Source organism: Petaurus breviceps, unplaced genomic scaffold (assembly GCF_028583685.1).
Source record: "Petaurus breviceps papuanus isolate PSGF00001 unplaced genomic scaffold, PetGlider_PUasm1.0 174, whole genome shotgun sequence".
NCBI classification, from domain to species: domain Eukaryota; kingdom Metazoa; phylum Chordata; class Mammalia; order Diprotodontia; family Petauridae; genus Petaurus; species Petaurus breviceps.
The window spans coordinates 25,193,496-25,207,846 of NW_027185761.1; the positions used below are offsets into that span (position 1 = coordinate 25,193,496).

General features: G+C 40.2%; 2 protein-coding genes across 6 annotated transcripts in view; one reads left to right on the top strand and one right to left on the bottom strand.

The window, feature by feature from the left end:
• Positions 1 to 1,601: 1,601 nt before the first annotated feature.
• The window catches only part of IRAK2 (interleukin 1 receptor associated kinase 2), a 59,507-nt gene continuing 46,757 nt past the window's right edge, over positions 1,602 to 14,351 (bottom strand). For 3 of the 4 annotated variants that reach the window (XM_069083979.1, XM_069083982.1, XM_069083981.1), the window contains 7 exons: positions 14,118 to 14,232; positions 11,279 to 11,388; positions 9,841 to 10,036; positions 5,767 to 5,829; positions 3,862 to 4,062; positions 3,246 to 3,537; positions 1,602 to 2,449 (listed from right to left, as the gene is read on the bottom strand). In XM_069083979.1, coding sequence (XP_068940080.1) covers positions 2,328 to 2,449; positions 3,246 to 3,537; positions 3,862 to 4,062; positions 5,767 to 5,829; positions 9,841 to 10,036; positions 11,279 to 11,388; positions 14,118 to 14,232 — 1,099 coding nt within the window. In that variant the 3' untranslated portion in view covers positions 1,602 to 2,327. The remainder of the gene's footprint in view (positions 2,450 to 3,245; positions 3,538 to 3,861; positions 4,063 to 5,766; positions 5,830 to 9,840; positions 10,037 to 11,278; positions 11,389 to 14,117; positions 14,233 to 14,351) is intronic. The other variant, XM_069083980.1, reaches the window with a different exon arrangement.
• Positions 6,144 to 14,351, top strand: part of RPUSD3 (RNA pseudouridine synthase D3) — a 320,316-nt gene continuing 312,108 nt past the window's right edge. For both annotated transcript variants that reach the window (XM_069083988.1, XM_069083986.1), the window contains exon 1: positions 6,144 to 6,147. The gene's annotated coding sequence lies outside the window, so the exon portion shown is untranslated. The remainder of the gene's footprint in view (positions 6,148 to 14,351) is intronic.

Genomic DNA, 14,351 nt, shown 5'->3' on the forward strand with positions numbered 1-14,351 from the left:
ACTAAGGTGACTTATGGGACAATTTAACTCAGAGAGAAAAGCTAAACTTCTGAACTTAACTTGGAGACAAAGAAACATGGCTTAGGCAATTCTATAACAAATTGGGGGTGATACCAAAATTACAAAATAGAATCAGAATCATTTTATTTTCTCGTCTGACAAGACAACAACTGATTATGAAAATCTTTTGTTCCACACAGAGGTTTAATGATTTCCTCATAGCAAAGAGTCAAGAAACTTAAAGATAAATTATGTGTTTTTCTTTCTCAAAAAATACAAAAGTTCCGTATTTATTCACCTATTTCCGTGATGACAACTGGTTGTCAGTAGTGTGTTAACTAGTAGATACCTTCAAAAAGTTAAACAACCTACCTTCAAGTTAAAGGTAACATTTCATCATGGGGTAAAATAAGTAGCTGCTTTTTCAAAGAAACCCTTATTCTGGGAAGAGCATTTTGAAAACAAAAGTTTGGAAATGTTTCCATTTTCATGTGATTTTGTTGCCAAAAAATGATACGACTGTATCACCTTGAAAAAATCTCCTATATACACACTTGGAAAGGTAATTCTCCAACTTGTTAAAAATATCTAAGTTCAACACTTTCCCGGTAGTTTGTAAAAACAAAACAACACAAAATAGATAGAAATTTACTAGCTGAACATTATTACAAGAATTTTATGTTTTGGGCTTTTTTTTCCAGTTTTGTGGAGAAGCGGTGAGAAATAAGGAAACTAGTAAAATATTTGCCCTCCAAAAAAAGGAAGAAAAGAGAGTCATTGAAGGTTTTCTTTTTTTGTTTTGTTAAAGAATGCATAGAAAATAACATAAGTAAGGGTAGAGGGAATGCAGGCAAGCAGGACATCTTTGAAAACTACATGTTGGATTTATTATAGCCTTAGAAGGAAAGGCAACCTCTATATACTAGAGATTCAGTTTCATGTACAACCCTCACCTTCTGTTTCATGTATGTATTATGTTTTATACTCCATATAAAAATAATAATAGTTATGCATTTATGCAATTTATAAATAAATACACATATACTGGGGAGCTCAAAAATTTTTGCTGAGAGGGTATATAATCAAAATAACTTGGAGACCATTGTCTTAGACAGGTATTTAGGATGCTGAGAAGTTAAATGACTTCCCTTCCCTTCAACAGCTCATCTATCTCAGGGGCCTGACTTGAATGAGACAAGATCTTCCTGACTTCAAGGTTAGCCCTCCCTCTACCACGCACCAACGCCTCAGAGTATTAGGTATCAAAATGTTGCAAAAGATAATAAATTAGAATCTTAGAACGCCAGATTTGGAAAAGACCTTAGAGATTAGCTACTCTCACTTCTTCATTTTTCAGATGAGGAAACTGAGACCCAGGGTGGGGTCAGTGACATCTTTAAGGTCCACAGGTAATCAGAGCTAGCCCTCAAATCCAGGGCCTCTGACTCTAAACCTGACCAATATATATTATTCTCAAAATAAAAATTCTTTATTAGAATGTATAGCTTAGAAAAAGAAGGGAAAATGCATTTTCCCTTTGCATCAGTGATGTCCCTTGGGATCGGAGAAATAGGGATAATACATTACACAGGTCAAAGCTAATGGCAAATAATAAATATTCAATTTATTTTCAGAAAAAGAGACTGGGTTCTAAATTGTTCACACCTCCCATGTAATATGGCAGGGAGTTTGCTAAAGTGTTAACATTTCTCATATAGTAGGGTGAGCCTGAAAGTGTTCACACCTCCCATGTAACATGGGATCCGGTGCCTTGCTGATGAGGGCCAGGAACATGGATGAATTCTAAGACAAACTTAAAAGGTGGCAGGTTGGTTTTGCCCAGCTTGAATTAAAGAGTCCTGAATGTTCCAAAATCAGGGGGATGCTCAGTCAGTTACTTTGCTCAGGTGCTCTAAGAAGTCTCTTTAGATCAAGTCCAGGGTTATTTTTGAGGCTCTGGACTTCTGACTCACCAAGAAGCTTATTAGTTAGTGATAGTCAAACTCAGAATGAACTGGACAGTGTTCTTTGAGACAGAGAACTATTCCAAAGGCTTGAGAATGTGTTTCACAGTTTCCTTCTCCCTTCTAGGGTTCCTTCCAGCATTCTGTTCCTTTTATCTCAGGTCTGAAGGTTGAAGCTCAAACTTCAGATTGTGGAAGGCTAATAGATCAGGTGGTTTTTATGTCTACAAAAGCAGAGGCTTTATCTCATCCACGAAAAATATCCTCTCACCCACTCTTATGACTTGAAAGTCTTTATCCACATCTTGTCTCTTGTTTTGATTTCATTTTCCCCCTGTTAATTAAATGTTTCCTCTATCTAATTTATGGCTTAAAAGATCCAAATAGCTCCTCACTGTTTAACTTTTCTTCTTCATAGAGCAAAATATTTTCCATCAATTTCTTCTTGGCATCATTGACTTCAACTTCCCAAGAATCTTCTGTTGCTAACATCAAAGGAAAATTAATATGAGTAGGAGCAAAAGAAGGGGAAATACACATTTTTTAGATTCATCTCCCTCTTCCACCCCTTCCCTACTCAAAAATTTTCAATGACTCAAAATCATAGGGATTATTCTTCATGTTTCCAGAGGGCAGAATTAGGAGACCTGGGTAAAAGTTGAAGAGAGAGGTGGATTTCTTCCCAATACAAGGAAAAATGTCCTAAAAATTAAATCTGTCCAAAAATGGAATGAGCTGCCTCCCTGCAACTGGATAGTTTCTAATCCCTTTGGCTGCTAGTGTCCCACCCATACCCCTACCTAAATCACCAGTTACCTAAAAGGCCCTGATGGTAATGGATCAAAGAATAGTTATTTTTCATACTGGGTAAGGGAGAAGAAAAAAGGACCAGAGAACAGTTCTATAGTAGATGGATGCCCAGAGGCTGAGTTATAATAGGCAGCCCACAATGACATGAGAGTCCTGGGTGCATGTGTAGGGAAGGGGATTTGAAAAAAAAAATTAAGGCATCAAAATTAAAACAGAGAAAGACTGAAAACAAATATCTTCAACCTCACCATTTTTACTGCCTAAAGACCCAACTCTTGACCTCTTGGGAACGATTTGAAATTCTGTAAGTGCCCAGCAGAATGCTAGGCAACAGCTGCCAGAGGTGATCTGGGGACATGCTACAAGGTGGCAGGAGACTCCACAAAGCTCCCTTCTCCCTGAATCTGGAACCAAAGAAAGTGTGTGATTGTGAGATGGTGAAGTAGGGAATAAAGGCTCCTGTGTTCTTACCATCTTGAGGATATGAAGGACCAGGACATGTTAAAGAGTCAGCCTCCACCCCACTGGTCAGACACTTTCCTTCCCTATACCCTGGTTGGGGTGAAGAGGACTCTGCTCCAGACCAGAGACCATTCTTGTCGTGGTCATCTGAATAAGAGACTTCAGTGCTAAGATTGTCAACATCATCAGTTTCTTCTGGGGTGTTCCCTGATGACCTCTTCAATTCCAAGATGCTGCCAGGGTTGAGGAGAATCTGATGATTTCTGACTTGTAGATCTAGCTCTGCCACAGTAGCATGCACCTGTGGGGAGGAGATGTATTCTCTGGTCAACTCCTCTTTATAAAGGAGAAATCATGGAATGTAGTGAAAAGAACCATAGGAGTCATTTGGAAGTCACGAGACTTAGGCTCTTAGTTCCAGCTTTGCTATCTATGAGCTTGGACAAGTTAATCAATCTCCCTAGCCTCAGTTTCCATATTTGTAAAAATGGGATTTGCCCTTTCTGACCCAGAGAGCTATTGTGAGGATCAAATAAGAAAATGGATGAAGGGCCCTGCTTGCTCCACCAGCTCATTTATCCAGCTGATTAAGAGCTTGACTTCTGGGGAGGAAACTCAATCTTACCTGGGTCAGGTTGGGGGATTTTTTCTGCAGGCAGAGGTAGATAGCTGTGGCAAAGTCTACAGCACAGTCCTCTGGCAGGTGCCCAGCTTTGGCATCCTGGTATTTCTGGCAGATCTCTTTTGCAGCTAGCTTCTCCACACACTTGTTCTTGGAGCACAGTAGGGCTTTAGTGCTTGGGATTTCACTGATGAGTAGGTCCTTCTGTGGAAGGAAGAGATCTTTATGTGAGCTGATAATGCTTAAGGACAAGTTCACCCCAAACCATCTGCAATAGGGACTTTCAAACTTTTTCAGGCTATGGGATTTTTTTTTTTCAAAAAGAAATTTATGGAACCTTGATATCCTGGGAAAAAACAGATGTCATAAATTTTCCATCTATACAACTCTTATCAGTCACTTCCTGGCCCATTCCTTGATTTGCCCTTGGGAACAAATGCACCACTATAGGGTAAAGGGAAGAGTAAAATTTGGAGATAGAAGTGCAAGGGGGAACACTGTAAAATAATAACCCCTCACTAATATAAAATGCAGAGGGATAGAAGGGAAATTCAAATATTTCACAAAGACCCCAAAGACCAAACCCAGTGAACTGCACAGAAATTTAGGCATCCCATCATGGGACCCAGTGAGAAAAACTCTGGTCTAGACAATCAGAAATGTCCATTTGGCTACTAGCCACATCCTGACCCTTCCAAAGTGACCAGTTTGTAGGCTGAGGTCATGGAATAGGCCTTTGGATTGTAGTGATGGGAGAAAACAGTTCTCTTCCCCTCTAGGTATAGAAAGAGCTACTTCCTACTTCCAGCCCTGATACAGAATGGATGGCAATACTAGGGTTAGCCAAGGAGAGGAAGAGCGTTGGTCCCATGCATAAAGAAACTGTCTAATCCAAGAGTTGCATGACACCATACACCATGACAACCCTTATAAGAAATGACCTAACCCAACAGGGAAAAACCGGAAACTACTCAAATGTTAAAGTCTGTAAGAGACCAGAGAAATACCATTAACATTGGAGTAACCTATAACACCGTGAAGTGCTGCTCTTTGTATGTGAAGGTCAGTACAGCAAAGGCTCCCCAGGAAAGGAGATCCATTTGCCCAGCATCTCCAAACTTATCACAGTACCTAGGGGAACCCAGCAAAACAAACAAAGGGCAGAGAGCAGATTTAACTTGATTAACTGCTAGTCACATAGTTCAGTATGGGCTGTGGGCTTGAGCAAGGGTATTTAGGAATCGATCAATTAATCAACAAGTATCTATTAAGCGCCTACTATATTCCAGGCACCAGTTGTAGGCACTGTGAATAAAATGAGAACAAACTCTCTTGAAGAGCTTCTGTCCTATCGGGAGAGATAATGTGTACACATATGTAGAAACAAAGGGAAGAATAGGAGATGAGTACTGCTCAGAGATCAGACTGGCCACAGCCCTGCTGCTGCCTTTGGGCAGACCTGGTTTAGTGCTTGAGAGAAAACAAAGATGGTTTTCTGCAAATGGGGAATGGCATAGTGGTAGCTGAGTAGATGAACACTCATATTTTGTGGACTTTATTGGAACTGGGAATTGTGGGAATTATGATACATGTGTCTTCCCTCTCTTCTTCTCTAACTTCTCCAGAACTATGGCTCTGCTTGGTACCTACTGTGCAGTCAAAAGCCAAGTCACCGGAAGGGTAAGTCAGTGAAGACAGGGTCATTCAAACACAGGCGAGGTTACATATGTGACTAAGACTGCCCTAGCTTTCCACTGACATGTCTAAGAGTCCCAGATGGAGCACACATTCTCCCCTCCCATCCCATGCCCAGGCCAGTCTCTGTCATTAATGGGCCCAAAGGGAGATATAGCCTCTGAACTTGACCTTGTTAGAACAGAACCTTAACCAACTGAACCAGTGCCTTACCAGATAAACTGGAGTTCTCTCTTTATCCATCGCTGCCATACCAGTCAGAATCTCTGCTAACACCTAGAAAGAATATTTTATTAGGGTCTTGAGTGTGTTTATATACATGGTCTATTCAAGAGAGTTACCACTTTGGAAAGCACTTCAGCCTGTATGTATGTATGTATGTATGTGTGTGCGCACATTTAAAGGCTTTTCCAACTGTTTACTGAATCTGCACTTATCCCCAATATCCTATAGTGGGTGTCAGTTGGTTCAGTTATCATTACTCCCATTTTTCAGGTGAGAAAATTGGCACTATTGTTAAGCGGACTTAGGCTACTACTAAGATGGTCCCTAAAAGGTCTTCCAACCACTAGTCTCTCCCTGTAGTACATGGGGTCATGAAGAGTTGGACATGACTGAACAACAACTCTCTCTTCTCTAAGCACTACTTTCACTAGGTTACTCTACTACGCTGACATCTTCACAGGATCATTGGATCAGAGCTAGAAGGGACTTTCGGGCCCATCTCATCCAACAACATATTTTATAGACCAGGAGACTGAGGCTCAAGGTTATAGATGTAGGAAGTGACAGAGGCAGAATTTGTACCCAGGTCCTCTAAAACAAGAGGCCTTTCCATCATACCATATTGCCTTCAGTGGCCCTCCATTGGTTACAGGCTACACTCCTTACCTAGTTTCCAAGGTTGTCCAAAATCTGTCCCCAACCTGGCTAGCCAATCGTACTGCCTATTCTTCAATACCAACTTCCTCCAGAGCTAAGTCACGCTCCTCACTGCTCCATGGGCATGTTTGGCTCACTGCCATCTCCGTGACTGCCCCTCCATTTTATCTGACCAAATCCCACCCAGCCTTCAAGGCTCAACTCAAGTCCCACTTGTACAGAAAATCTTCAGCAGACACTCCAGTTCACGCTTCTCTCCCCGTTCTCTGAAATTCTTGTTTTTCCTACAATTAATTTTCTATCTCATGTTGTGATCTGTTTCCATCTACTTGTCTCACCTCTGATAAGATCCTCTTTTAAAATGTTTTATTTTAATGAACTTAATCATCAGTAAACACAAACATTTCAAGAACAAAGATTACATACTAAATTATGAATTATTAGGTATGGTTTGTTTTTTAAAATTGTATATTAAATTTATCAAGGTTGTAACAAAATTGCCCTTCTTGTGCCAATAAGGCTGTTAGGTCTTTGACAGCAAGACTATGGCTCTTGATTCTTTGGTATCTTTCTAAGCAAGGTCTGACTGAGCACTAGCTTAGATTCAAGTGCTAGAATACAAAGGTGGGTCACAACAAAGACAAGACAAGAACCCAGAACTTGAATCTGTCCTTTTAACTCTATGCCCAAGGACTTATTACAAAATACTACGCAGTGAAATGTGATTTTTAAAATACACAAAGATCCTTTTTCTGAGAGGCTACCCTTCCAAAACATTCCTCAAAATTAGAGTCCAGCAAGGGCAAAATGTTGCATGTATGGCCACTATTATCTGCTGTTTCTGCTTAACTACTTGTAATGGTAATGGAATTTAAAGATCCCCTAGTATTGGCTTGGTTTTTGGGTTAAGTGTTAAGAACCAGAGGCTGTGAATCCCACAAATGGGATGGACTTGTTGATGTAACTGGGTGTGAACTGGGAGGAGCTGGTGCGGTGGTTAGAGAGAGGCCCAAGCAGAAAGAGGCCTGGAGGCTGCTGCTACTGCTGGAGAGAGAGAAATGAGAACTGAGGATTGAGCTGGGAAGAAGCATGACTGATGCCAGTATTTGGTCTATCTGTTTTGATGTTGTCTTGATACTTTGTCAGATTCATTTGCTGATGGAGGACATTGCTGTTGTTGGAGAAGTCCTGGGACCTTACTGTTAGTTCAGAAGTCCTAAAAGAGGATTTTCTTGTTGTATGTTTACAGAAATCCTGGAGGAGGGTCTTGTTGATGTTTTCAGAGGTCCTGGGACTGTACTGATGATTTGTGCTAATTCCTCAGACTTTGTTGTTGGGTCTAGGTTGATTTCACAGGCAGAGAGTGAATTGATGAGGATGCCATTTTGTGTCTTTTTAAGCCTTGTCTTCCAAGGAACAGAAACTGCTAAAAACTTGCCTCGGATCAAGATGAAGAAAAGACCTCTCCTTGAGTATTGAATACTGTGATGATATTGTAATCTAGTTGTGACCTAGGGGTGGATGGCCTGTTTATGACTGGAAACTAATCTCCAATTGAGATTACCCAGAGGTGGAGTACTTTGACTTTTGTACTTTGTGATGGAACTGAGAACTTACCTTAACTGATTGAGTTACCCTGTATTTTGATTTTTCTCTTTTCTGTGAATGTTTTGCCTTAATCTATTACTAAATAAATGGAGAGTTATTATGCTAGTAATCTGAACCTGGAAAGCTGCTTTTAAAGCTTGGTATTATACTATTTTACTTTAATAGGGAGGATTTGATTCCAGGAAACAGAATTAAAAGGGAGGAGTATAACTTGAAATGACTATGATATAAAAACAAAAGACACAAACAAAGCTTTTTTTAACTTAGTAAGTCCATTTCCATTCAAATGGGCCTGTGGGCCCATTCTTGTCCTAGACACTGTTGAGGATGCAGAGAAATACAAGGCATAGGAAGCATTTTGGTATAGTGGACAGTGGCTGGACTTAAAGTCAGAAAGGCCCAGTTCCTCCTCTGATACTTTTTGGCTTATGTGATCATGAGGCAAGTCACTTAACCTCCATGAACCTCAATTTCCTCATCTGTGAAAAGGAAATAATAATACCTGCAGTACCTATTGCAAAGGATCATTGTACCTAGGTGTCACAGTAGATAGAGGCTGGGCCTGAAGTCAAGAAGACCTGAGTTCAAATCTGGCCTCAGAAATGGACTAGCTGTGTGAACCTGGGCAAGTCACTTAACTACCTTCTGCCTCAGTTTCCTCATCTGTAAAATGGGGATAATAAGAGCACCTACTTCCCAAAGTTGTTGTGAGGATCAGATGAGACAATGTATTTAAAGCATTTTACAAACCTTAAAGTATTACACACATGCTGGCTGTTGTTAATAAATTACATGGCTCCTAGATAAGTCCTTTCTAGCTCTTGTGAACCTACTAGTTGGGGAGAACAACCACTTAGGGGTCACTTTTTGAGAATGCTAGTCTATTCATTACTGGAATTAATCAGACAAACTGTTCCACCTGGTGAGGTATGGGCTCTGGGAGCCCCCTTGAGCTCTCCTTGAGTTCTTGAGGTACAGGCTCTGGGAATCCCACTTGAACCCTGATTAAATCATCCCATTTGATGAGGCATTTGCATGAGGCCATAAGCCTTACATTATGGCTGGGCCCAAATCTCTGTTACTAGACTTCCCACCCTTGAGCCTATCAAAATATCAATCACACCTTGAACTGGCCTACTCCACCATTGTCTGTAGTCTCCATGTAGCCTCCAGCAACTTCCTACCCTTAATCACTCACTGACCTCATCTGACTTCTCCTGAAGACCCTTCCCAAACTCCTCCTCTAGACCACCCCTAGATTCTTCCCACAACCTTTCTGTATATAAGATCCCATCTTCCTTCCGTGTGTGAGAGTGCCATAAAATGACCTAGCACAGACTTACTGTGCCTAATACAAGAGAACTTTTAATAAACTTTATTTTTCTTTGAGAAGACTTGAGTCGAATTCATTTGGCAGTATTTGGCGTGTTGGTATTTTGGGGTCTCCAGAGCAACCCTAACCCTTTTTATGGGTAACTTCTTCACACCCACTAAGCATAGCCATACATTAATATCCATAGAATTGAGAAAGAGCTATCAGTCTTGTTGATCATTTTCTTGTCATCCCCATTCTTTCCACCCAGGAAAGAATCTATGATTTATTAAGTTGCATGAGGTACAAAAATGTTATGTAACTTTATCAATAACAAAGCTAATCAATGTCAGAGGTAAGATTTGAATGCAGTTCTCTGTGATGCCAAACCTAGTGCACTACCCATTCTGCCATACTCACAAGGGAGACAAGAGAAAGAAACTTAGACACTTAGGAACCATTCCTGCAAAGAATGGAAAACTTACTATTCCACAGCTAAAGATGTCAACTCTTTCTGTGAGCTGGCCCACTCTGATGAAATCTTCTGGGACGTATGCAGCCAATGCCTGAAAAAGCTGGGTGTTCATCATGGTATAGGAGGATTTTTTATCATCAGAGGATAATCTAACTCTGGGGTGTGCAAGCTTTGGGGTGAAGTTTCTTTCCAACAGAATATTGGAGCTGTAGGAGATCAAGGAGAGGCAACATGTTATCCTTCTGAGCTGGGAAGAAAAGGGCACCAAGAAACAAATGGGGTACACAGTACCAGCAACATTGTACAATGACCGACTTTGATAAACTTGGCTTTTTTTCAGCAATTCAATGATCTAAGACAATTCCAAAAGACCCATGATGGAAAATGCTATCCACATCCAGAGAAAGAACTATGGAGTCTGAATGCAGATCAAAGCAGACTATTTTTCTCTCTTTTTTTGTTTTTTGTTTTTTCTTTCTCAGTTTTCCCCTTTTGTTCTGATTCTTCTTTTACAACATGTCTAATGTGGAAATGTGTTTAATACGATTGTACACTGATAGCCTATATCAGATTGCATGTTGTCTTGGGGAGGGAGGGGGAACAAATTAGAACTCAAAATACTATAGAAATGAACGTTGAAAACTAAAAATAAATATTTTTTAGATAGGGTCAAAATTTGGAGTAGCCTGAGTTCTATAAGCTACGATCAATTTTGTTGGGATTCCTTGGTTGTGGCCTCAGAGTCTAACTCTGTTATCCTCACAATAACCCCATGAGGTCATAATAATAATAAGTATTATATTCTCCCATTTTACTAATTTGTTGAATGTCAGAACAGGAAAGAACCTTGGAGATCATCTAACCCAATCAGAAGCAGAGGATAAAGGAGACAAGGGTCTTGCTCTCAGCTCGGTGGGAGGCAGTGTGATATCATGAAAATATCAGTAGATGTGTCCCCCAAGGGACATATATTCTAATCATGACTTTGCTATTTATTTATTACCTGTGTGGACTTGGGCAATTTTCTTTACCCTACCTAAGCCTCAATTTCCTCATCTTTTATCCTAACAGAGGAAAAGAGAAGGGCACCTAGAGCCATAACCAGGACAAGGGAATGAGGGCTTTATTCCAGGGTACCAGCATATAGGAGGCAAACTTGCTTCCTCTTCTTGTAAACCCTCCAGTAGTCCAAAAATTGCTGCCTTGTCTTGAAGAACTCCACCAGCCTCTGTGACCCTGTTCCCTTGGCTGGCTTGTAACCAGAGCACCCCTTTCCCTTGGTCTGACTTTCCCCCAGCATTTATTGGGATGCTGGTGGGATTCTCTGCATACACATGTACAACATAATTATCCTCTATTCCACTGCCCCCCTCCCCAAAACTGCTTTTTCCCCAAATGAAAGGATTCAGGAACAGTGACTAATCCATCCTGTCCTGTCCTGTTCTCACCTTTTGATATTACCATGAATAATCTTGAGACCATGTAAGTATTCTACGGCCCCAAGAAATCCTAAGGAAATGCTAATCCGTTGTTCCCAGGTCAGGGGATCAGTATTGTCCTAAAGGAAGAAGATAAGAACATCAGTTACTTCTGGCCTTTTAGCTTTAACTGGAAAGTAAATTTTATTTTTAATTTATGCAACAAAACAAGCATTTCCACAATATAGTAATAAAACAGATGATTGCACATGAAACTCTATATCCACCATGCACAACTTGCTATTCCTTTCAAACATGCAACAAAATTATCATGTAAATTCTTTTTTTCTTCCCCCCAGCCCCTCATCTCCCACTCTAGAGATGGTTACCATTAGATACAAATAGGAATATATATGTAAAATTTTTCTATGCATATTTCTGTTTATCAGTTCTTTCTCTGGATGATGTAATGATAAGGAGATATAAGATCTTCCCCAACCATTAACAGGTTTTATATGGAGTCCATTAAGGGAAGCTTGCTTAGGAGAAGCTTGCTTATAGGAAGGCTTTCCACACCTTTTGCTAATTCCTAATTAGGCAGAGTCAGGAGGGTTGTGATGTCTTCTGGCTCTGAGAAGTGTATATACACTCTGAGTTGGTATTTGCTTTGGGGGCTTGCTTAGGAGAAGGATCTTACAATTCCTTGGTCCAGATTCTGAGTGACCATATGTTCAGAGCTCCCCCACTGCTCAGATGTAAAGGCTTTCTCGATCCAGGGATGTATATAAAGTGTATAGCTGATTCAGGCAGTCAGAGCCCTGTCTGTTGGTCTTTATTTCTCTGCTTGTATTTTTCTCTGTATTTTCTCTGAAGTTCAGGGTGCCGACTTTTCCCCTGAACTAGTAAATGTAATTAAAAAAGATTGTTGACCCCTTAAACAGCCACCTTTACTAGTAAAGCAGATCCAAGAACCTGTGCTAGCAGCCATCCTGGGCATGCCAACGTGGCCGCTACAGATGCAGATAACGTCTTTCTTCATATATCCTTTATAGTTAATTTGGGTATTTATAAAGTCAAAATAACTTATTCAATGAAAGTAAAACCCACAAGACAGCATCCTTTCTTTAGTCCCCTTCATAGCATCAAAGGCAGCTAGGTGGTGCAGTGGATAGAGTGCTGAGCCTGGAGTCAAGAAGACGTGAGTTCAAATCCAGCCTCAGGCACCTCCTCCCTGGGCAAAACACTTAACCTCTGTCTGTCTGTTTCCTCAACTGAAAAATAGGGATCGTAAGAGCAAGTACCTCACAGGTTTGTGAGAATCAAATGAGATAATATATATAAAAGCACTTATCACAGTGCCTGGCACATGGATTATTACCTTCCCTATGACCTACATGTTTTTTTCACTGCCAGCCCCTTAGTTCACATAGCCATAATTTTTTCCTGGGGTCTTCACTTACTATAGAGTCACTCAATTATATAGAATCCTGCATTCTGTGCCTCTTACACAGTAGGCACTTAATCAATGTCTATTAAATTAAATTAAATATGTATGAGACTCCCCTCTCCAAAAATACCAGCACTGTTGTAAACAGTGATATCACAGTATCACAGAATGTTGGATATACAAGACCCATAAAACATAAAAAATGTGAGTCAGAAGGAAACTTTAAAATATCTGGGTTGAAAGAGACCTTAAAACCTGGACTATTAGAACATAGAATGTTAGTGCTGCTCAAGACCTTGTAACACAGACATCAGCGCTAGAAGTGACTTTAGAAATTATCTAGCCCAAGACTTATATGAACTGATGCAAAGTGAAGTGAGAAGAACCAGGAGATCATTATATATGAAAAAGCAACATTGTAATAATGATCAACTGTGAAAGACTTAGTTATTCTTGGTAATGCAATGATCCAAGACAATTCTGAAGGACTCATAATGAAAAATGTTCTCCACTTCCCGAGAACGAATTGATGGACTATGAATACAGATCAAAGCATATTTTTTTTTTGCTTTCTTTATTTTTCTTGGGTTTTTCTTCTTTTGATCTGTGTTTTCTTTTGCAACAAGGCTAATATGGAAATGTTTTACATGACTGCACATGTATAACCTATATCAAATCACTTGCCAAAATTGCTTCCCCTCTTGCCAAAGAGAGGGGAAGGAAGAGTTTGGAACTCAAAAAAAATGTTTTAATGAATATTTTAAAAATTCTACATGTAATTGAGAAATATTTAATGAAATAAAAATATATTGGAGAAAAAAAGAAAATTATCTAACCCAACCCCTTCATCTTACAGAAAAGGTGGTTGAGAGGAAGAAAGGGGGAAGATTTCTCTCCCCCCCCAGGGAAATAATTTGCCTCAAGTCAAACGGCTAGTTAAATGCAGAGCTGAGACTCAAAGGAAGATCTCTTGGTCCAGTGTACCTTCCAATGCATCAGTAAACTTCAAGGGCCAGCTCAGTGAACAGATTCCTACATGAGATAAATGCAGATAAAAGCCAACCACAATGCATATTGTTACAAAGAAGAGCTCAGTATGATAAAGTTATCCCAGTTTAACAAATATCTGCTTTTTCCCCTCCACTAGGATACTTCTCATGGAGCCTGTGTCATTGAATGACAGTGTCTTCCAATGTTCTCATTTATGGATGTATTCCTTCCACAATAAAGATCACAACACAACCCAGCGAGGATCCATAGATGGCAACAAGAGTGAATGGAAAGCATGCGTATGATGTTTGGTGTATAATGTTCTGAACACTTCCTTAAGAGGCAAAATAAAAATCGAACAATGATGGGGAAACAATGTACACAAAACTGTGGACTTAGCACTAGAACACAGTGGCATCCAGAGGCCCTTACTTGGCATCGGAGTCTGTCCTCAACAGAGCCATTGGGCATGTAAGGGTGTATCAGGCTGTGAAACACTTCCCCAGTACAGAAACCAAGCAAGGGTAAGATGTTTTGATGGGAACACCTAGAAACAAGCACAATTTCATGTGTGAAAAATGAGAGGAGATGAGTTCTTTAATGTCCATTCCATTAGAATCTCAGAGGTGAAGGGGCCCTCAGGGCCCATCTAGTCCAACCTATACA